General features: G+C 42.9%; 1 protein-coding gene across 1 annotated transcript; it reads left to right on the top strand.

The window, feature by feature from the left end:
• The first annotated feature begins 838 nt into the window (after positions 1–838).
• On the top strand, positions 839–1603 carry LOC145040383 (uncharacterized). Its single transcript, XM_078988321.1, has one exon. The coding sequence runs from the start codon at positions 839–841 to the stop codon at positions 1601–1603; it is 765 nt and encodes a 254-aa protein (XP_078844447.1).
• Positions 1604–8204: the final 6601 nt, after the last annotated feature.

Genomic DNA, 8204 nt, shown 5'->3' with positions numbered 1-8204 from the left:
GACATCCTACAGATATATGTCCTATCCTTCAAGAAGATGCGGAGCATGTGAATGCCACGAGAGAGTTCCAAAACTACCACAACAAACCATCCGGTTACCAAAATGCATATAATTCAAGTTGAAAGCCAAATCCCAACATGAGCTACAACCCAAGACCATTACCTCAAAATGCATTGGTTAGACCATCCTACCCACCACCACAACCTCATTACTAACATCAACAACCACACTATTAACCCAAACCACACCCTCCACATCATCATCAACAACCTCCTCAATCTCAACCAAGTAGCTCCGGAATGTCTCTTGAATACATTGTCAAATCTTTAGCCATTAGTACCCAACAATTCCAAAAATAGACAATGACTAGTATCTCCAACCTTGAAGCACAAATGGGAGATATAGTTACATCTATAAGAAAGTTGGAATCTCATGGTAAACTCCCTTCTCAAACCGAAAAGAACCAAAATGTCAATGTGGTGACCTTGAAAAGTGGCAAACAAGCCGGAGAAAGTAGTTCAAAAAAGAAGCCAAGGGAAGAAGAGGAAGAAATAGAGATCATCCCCATTGAGGGTCCCATAGCCAAGAATGACATACAAGCCGGAGCCCCAAAGAAGACTACTCCTCTAGTGACACCAATAGCCACTCACCCACCGTTCCCCTCCCGACTTGCAACTTCAAAGAAGAATATGGAGGAGAAAGAGATCTTGGACACCTTTCGAAAGGTGGAAGTAAACATCCCTTTACTTGATGCAATAAAACAAATTCCAAGATATGCAAAGTTATTGAAGGAGCTTTGCACCAACAAGAGAAATTTGAAAGGGAATGAGAAATCTCAATGAACGAAAACGCATCCGCGGTTTTACAAAGGAAGCTTCCACCCAAGTGTAAAGATCCCGGAATGTTCACGGTCCCTTGCAAGATTGGAGATGTCACATTCAGTGGTGCTATGCTTGATCTTGGTGCCTCTATCAATGTCATGCCTTACTCGGTGTATGAATCATTGAATGTCGGACCCTTAAGCGAAACCGGTGTCATAATATCTCTTGCGGATAAATCAAGCGTCTTTCCTAGAGGTGTTTTGGAAGATGTTCTAGTTCAAGTAAACCAATTGGTCTTCCCGGTGGATTTCTATGTGATTGACCTAGTTGAACAAGTATCCTCAAAATCGGGTATAATCTTACTTGGGCGACCATTCTTGAAGACGGCTAGAACAAAGATTGATGTGTATGCGGGAAGCTTGACAATGGAGTTTGATGGTGAAACAATAAGTTTCAACATTTATGATGCCACGAGATATCCTAGTGATGTTTCCTCTTTGTGTTTTGTTGATATTATTGAACCAATAACCCAAGAGTTGTTCGAGTTGTGTGATGATGACATGTTGGAGATGATCTTGAGCAAGGGGTTTGACTGTGCAAAATTGGCCAAGAAATTGAAGCTTTACTCACTAGACCCCGAAATTGAAAGATTAGTCAACAATTTGGAAATCAAGAAGACCACCCAATTTAGTGTGAAGCAAATTGAATTACCTCAAACTCACACGAGATTGCCACCCTCCCTTGTCCAACCGCCCGAATTAGAATTGAAGGTCCTCCCTTAACATTTGAAGTACGCATACTTGGGAGACAACGAGACTCTCCCGGTCATCATTTCAACTCACCTAACTAAGTGCGAAGAGGAACGCCGATTGCGGATATTAAAGGATTGAGTCCCTCCACTTGTATGTACAAGATCCTAATGGAGGATGAATGCAAGCCAAGCTGGGACGCACAAAGAAGGTTGAATCCGCCAATGATGGAAGTGGTCAAGAAAGAGATTTTGAAGCTCCTAGACGCGGGGATGATCTACCCAATCTCGGATAGCAAGTGGGTGAGCTCGGTGTAAGTCGTTCCAAAGAAAACGGGAATCACGGTGGTCGAGAACAACAAAGGTATGATGGTCCCCACCCGTGTGCAAAATGGGTGGAGAGTATGTATTGACTACCGCAAACTCAATGCAAGTACAAGAAAAGATCATTTTCCATTGCCTTTCATTGACCAAATGTTAGAAAGGTTGGCCGGGAAATCTCATTATTGTTGTCTCGATGGGTATTCTGGTTTTCACCAAATCCCGGTGGCACCGGAGGACCAAGAAAAGACAACATTTATATGTCCATTTTGTACTTTTGCATATCAGAGAATACCATTCGGATTATCTAATGCCCCGGCCACTTTCCAACGTTGTATGGTTAGTATCTTTTCAGAATATGGTGAAAATACAATTGAAGTTTTTATGGATGATTTCACGGTATATGGCAACTCTTTTCAAGAATGTTTGACCAATCTCACACAAATTTTAAAAAGATGCATTGAAACAAACTTGGTTTTGAATTTTGAGAAATGTCATTTCATGGTGAGTCAAGGTCACATTGTGTCTAAAAAAGGAATTGAGGTAGATAAGGCCAAAATTGAGGTTATTCAAAGCTTACCTTACCCGACTTGTGTTCGGAAAGTTCATTCTTTTTTGGGCCATGTAGGTTTCTACCGAAGGTTCATCAAGGATTTTTCAAAGATAACAAGACCAATGTGCCAACTCTTGCAAAAGGAGGTCAATTTCGAGTTCAATGAGGTGTGCAAAGAAGCTTTTGACAAGCTCAAGAGTTGCTTACATCCGTTCCCATCATGCAAGCACCAAATTGGGATCTCCCCTTTAAGATCATTTGTGATGCAAGCAACTATGCGATAGGCGCCGTTTTGGGTCAAAAGAATGGAAGGGCCTCCCACGTGATCTATTATGCATCAAGGACACTAGAAAATGCTCAAAGCAACTACTCTACAACGGAGAAGGAGCTATTGGCCATAGTGTTCGCTTTGGAGAAATTTAGACAATACCTACTTGGTACCAAGGTCATAGTGTATTCGGATCACGCAGCACTTAAGTACTTGATGACGAAGAAAGATGCAAAGCGGAGACTCATCCGATGGATCCTACTGTTACAAGAATTTGACATGGAAATCCGGAACAAGAGCGGATGCGACAACCTCGCTGCCGATCATCTAAGCTGGATCACTTCAAATGAAGCTCCTCTCCCTTTGCAGGACGAGTTTTCGGATGAGCATCTCTTTTCCCTTACTCAATCTATTCCTTGGTATGCCGATATTTTTAACTTTTTGGTCACAAAAAGGTATCCCGACACATTCACACGTGCTCAAAAAGACAAGTTAAAAAGTGATGCAAAATACTATGTGTGGGATGAACCTTATTTGTGGAAACATTGTCCCGATCAAATCATTAGGCGATGTGTACCCCAACAAGAGCACCAATCCATTTTGCAATTCTGCCATGAATTTGCTTGTGGGGGACACTTCGGACCTAGCCAGACTTTGAGAAAGGTCCTTGAGTGTGAATTATTTTGGCCAACCATGTCACGCGATTGTTATATGTTTTGCAAAAGTTGTGAGCGGTGCCAAAGGACTGGAAACATTTCGCAAAAGAACCAAATGCCCTAAAATCCAATCCGTGTTTGTGAAAATTTTGATGTATGGGGGATTGATTTCATGGGCCCATTTCCTGTCTCATTTGGAAACATTTATATTTTACTCGCGCTTGATTATGTTTCTATATGGGTTGAAGCCAAATCCACAGGATTGGACGATGCCAAAACGGTTATCGAGTTTTTAAAGTCTAATGTTTTTGCGAGATTTGGTGTGCCTAGGGCTTTGATTAGTGATAGAGGGATGCACTTTTGAAACAAAATGATGGAGGCTCTATTGAAGAAGTACCACGTGACTCATCGTGTCTCTACTACCTATCACCCTCAAACGAATGGTCAAGCAGAGGTCTCGAATCGTGAAGTGAAGTCTATTCTAGAGAAAATAGCGAATCCGACAAGGAAGGATTGGAGTTTGAGACTTGACGATGCCTTATGGGCCTATCGGACCGCTTATAAGACCCCGATAGGAATGTCGCCCTTCATATTGGTTTTTGGAAAACCATGTCATCTTCCCGTCGAATTAGAGCACCGCGCATTTTGGGCGGTCAAGCAATGCAACTTCAACATTGACGAGGCGGGAAGGCATAGGAAACTTCAAATCCAAGAGCTAGAAGAATTGAGAAATGACTCCTATGAAAATGCAAGGATTTATAAGGAGAAAACGAAGCTCTTCCACGACAAGTCCATCACCCGGAAGAATTTTGAACCGGGGCATAGGGTCTTACTTTACCATTCACGATTGAAGTTATTTCCAGAAAAATTGAGCTCAAGATGGATAGGTCTGTTTGTTGTGATAAAAGTTTTTGAACATGGAGCGGTTGAAATTCAAAGTGAAGAAACGGGGAAAGTCTTTAAAGTCAATGGGCATCAATTGAAACCTTTCTACGAAGGTTTTAATGCGAATATCTTAGAAGTCATCCAATTGGAAGCCCCGGTATATTGAAATCAAGAAGGGAGCACGTCTCGCCAAAGATGTTAAAGAAGGGCATTTTTGGAAAACTAAAAGTTTTCAACTTTTCTAGTTCCGAATAAATGTCATGGTTGGTTCATTTTTTGATTTAACATCTTTTCTTCTTCCTTATTGAGATAAAAGAATGTTGGAGTTAAGGGCCCGGTGTTCGTAATGGTGAAAGAGCAAAAAGAATGTTGGAATATGTCAAGCCAGCACACGCGGTATTTATTAACACAGACCGCATGTTGTCCCTCTATTATCCGCGTCCATCAACCGAAAATATAAGAGATCCAGTGAAGTTCACGCGGACCATGTGTACTCGATGCCTCGTCCGCATGTTTATTAAAATGGACCGTTTGTGGGCAGAGTCGATCGCGTGTCATGAAGGATAAATCAGAATAGCTATGGGCCTACTCACGCGGACCGCGTGTACCCGAGTTAGCATCTGCGTGACTTGTTGACCAACGTTGACTCGCTTTTGACCAGGTTTGACCTCCATCTAACACCCCTTTATACTCAGCCGTCCCTTCCTTCTTCCCCACTTCTTCTTCTCTTTTTCCCTAACCTCCATTAGAGAACCTCCATCTCCACCACTAAAGCTCACTTTCCCGTCAAACCGCCGGTTGGAATTTCGCGAGACCACCAACATTCTTCTCCAAATTCAGAGCTCTACAAACCCCACTAAAACAACGGTCCGATCTGCTGCTGTATCTCGAGGTGCCACCACCATCCCATCGCTACTTTCCGGCCGATTTCCGGCCAACTCCGGCCACCTCTCGCGATTCCAACACCACCATTGTATTCTTCTTGGGCAAGGCTACAAACCCCACCAAAAATATTTCCCAAAGCTCGCCGGAAAATTTCGCCGAAATTTCAAGCCATTGCCAGATTCGTCGGGTTTTCGTGGTAAATTGCTTCTCCCAGGATATTAAACAAAAGCTTAAAGCTTGGGGTGGAGAGTTGCAAGATTGTCAAATCCCGAATTTTCGGGCGCAAACTTTGAACTTTAAAAAAAAACGGGTATTTTTTTCCTTTATTTAATTGATCAAGATGCATGTCCGTTCATATGCTTTAGGAAGCCCTTCTTGCTTTGATTGTTGAATTGCTTTAGAATTCCATAGGAAGTTAGTTGGTGATTTGGGTTGACAAATTGTTTGTTGAAATTGTGGTTCGTGTAGTGGTTATTTTTCATGCAGGAAGTCCATGTCTACTTCTAGGAAGCGCCCGGCTACTGGATGAGGCAAAGCCCCGACAAGAAATCAAAGCGATGCTCCCGATGTCCCAAGGTTTTGGGATGCCAAGGCAGCCGAAAACTACACAAAGAGCTTGCCTAGAAAGGTTGTATCTACTAAATTCGTGTGCAAGCCCACGCTTATATCACTTGGGGTTCTCGAAGGGGTTACCCAATTGTTCCGTAACATTGGGTGGGAAAACCTTCTCAACCTCATGGTGCACACTTACGAGCTCCCCACTAGAGAGTTTCTCATCGACAGTGGGTACGACAACGAAAAAAGGAAAGCCGCATTCCAACTTCTAGGGGACCGAAGGTACATCGATTTTGCAACGATAAACGACATATTGGGCTTGCCTTCTTCAAACACATCCATGATTTTCGACGTCCTACCTGCTGAGTTCAATCACGAGACATTTTGGATGGAAATCAACGGGGGTATCTTCTCGTGTGCCGGTCGGGATAAAGCAACATCTATCATCCACCCATGCCTCCGCATTGCCCATCACATCCTGGTGTGTACAGTTTTTGCCCGAAAAGAAGTCGGCCAGGTCACCAAAAATGAACTTTGCTTCCTTTGGTGTATGACGAGGCGTGAAAGGCTACCAATCCCGGACTTTGCTTCATTCTTCTTCCACAAATGCGACCACATGAGATCCAAGATGTCCGGTGATATTTGCATTGGGGGATTTGTCACACTTTTGGCTCGCGGTCTTGACATCGAGCTCCCTGATGAATTCCAGCCTGTTGACAGCAAAAATATTTTGGATGAGCGCACCCTCATAAACATGCACCACATCCATCGTAGGAACAGGAGCAGCTTCACGTGGTTTTGTCCTCAAGGGGTCGGGTATCTCGTTCTTCCCAACCCTTGAGTCACCAACTTCACCTTCCACGATCTTACTCAGTGGAGCCTCGTGAGGACCATCACTCAGTCAGTCAATGAGGATGTGCTCCAAGATCAAGATGATGACGAGATACCTATGGATGACGAGCCCGGCGATTATCCCACCCATGGTCCGCAACCCGCCCAGCCTCAAGCCCCTCCCGGGTATTACCCGCTTCCCCCCAATCTTGCCGAGCGATTCGATGCGCTTTGTGTCTCAAACCAAATCATGTCCCAACAAACGCACCATATGTGGGGATGGCACCAATCCCAAAACAACTTCGAGAACGTCCCACTTCCGCCTCCCTATCCATACCCCCTACCCACCCATCCTTATCCCCTTCCACCTTACCCTTACCCTAACCCCCAATACCCGTATCCTCCTCCTGATCCCCTGGTTTAGGTACTTTCGCCTCTCCCTAAGCATTGAGGACAATGCTTATTTCTAAGCTTGGGGTGGGGTATTCCCTTTTTGTTTTTGCTTTCTCATGCATTTTAGCTTAGGTTGCATAGCATTTAGCCTTAAATTGCATTCATTTTAGTTTTTACTTTTATAAAATTCCAAAAATATTTTATTTTATTCTTTTTCTCTTTTTATTTTTTGCACGGCATTTAGCTTAGGGCATTAGCATTCATGCATTTTTGTTGTTAGTTTATTCTCACCTCTCTTGGATGCCATGGAACAAGTTCACAGTTATTGTATCATTATTGGTCCAGGATCTTGTTTCTATCTCACCCATCGAGCCGGGATCACTAGCTGCAGTTTGGGATTTCCTACTTGGGATCAGATGCTGGTAGCTTAAAGGGGTAAGTGATCTTGGCCAGGTAGTTTCATGAAAAATTATGCATACAATACTAACAACTGTAGGATATACTATAGCAATGGATGTTCTTAGCCTTGCGGTCACTACCGCTGAGAGGATCACACGTGATCATGTTTGAACTACTAGGATGAAGCATTGGTGCTTATCCCCGAGTAGAATCCATATCCGGTCTCTTTACATCACCATATTTATTTTTGATTTTCTTAGAATTTTAGAGAGTCTTTTAGTCCACATTTGGACATTTTCATTATCTTTGAAAAACCACAAGTTTGAAAAGGAGCTTACATTACATCTTTATGCTCCACACATGGTCATTTTCACACTTAGGGCATTCGGATTATATCATTACCCTTTCGGTTCCACTTACACACCTTTGGGAACCAAATTTTGAGTCAAAGGGTTTTCTAGTTAAACAAAAAAAAAAAACAAAACAAAACAAAACAAAATCAAAAAACAAAGCAAAAAAAAAGCATGCAAATTTTCAGTTGCAACTAGCTTAGATAGGTGGCCGGTTCAATTATTGAACAAATTTCCCAACATCTTGGTCACCCCGCGTTTGATATTCATTTGTATAGGTCTGTTTTATTGTATATAGATCAAGTTGTTTTTTTCTTGCAAATTGGTGATGTTAGGGAGACTATCGAGTCGGATACTACGGGAGGTTTGGGCCAACACTAAGTGAACCGATTCCTACAACGGTGCCCGAATGATTAAACCTAGTTACACATGAGAGAAACCGGCAGACGTGAGATGAGAGTGTGCACTTAAAGAAGAGCTCCACCCGAGCCCATCCAGTTGCTTTCTCCCTACTACATATGTTCTTCATTGTATGCATG

This window comes from Lactuca saligna, chromosome 4 (genome assembly GCF_052625555.1).
Source record: "Lactuca saligna cultivar CGN05327 chromosome 4, ASM5262555v1, whole genome shotgun sequence".
Classification (NCBI taxonomy): Eukaryota; Viridiplantae; Streptophyta; class Magnoliopsida; order Asterales; family Asteraceae; genus Lactuca; species Lactuca saligna.
This window is presented reverse-complemented; position numbering and strand designations above follow the sequence as displayed.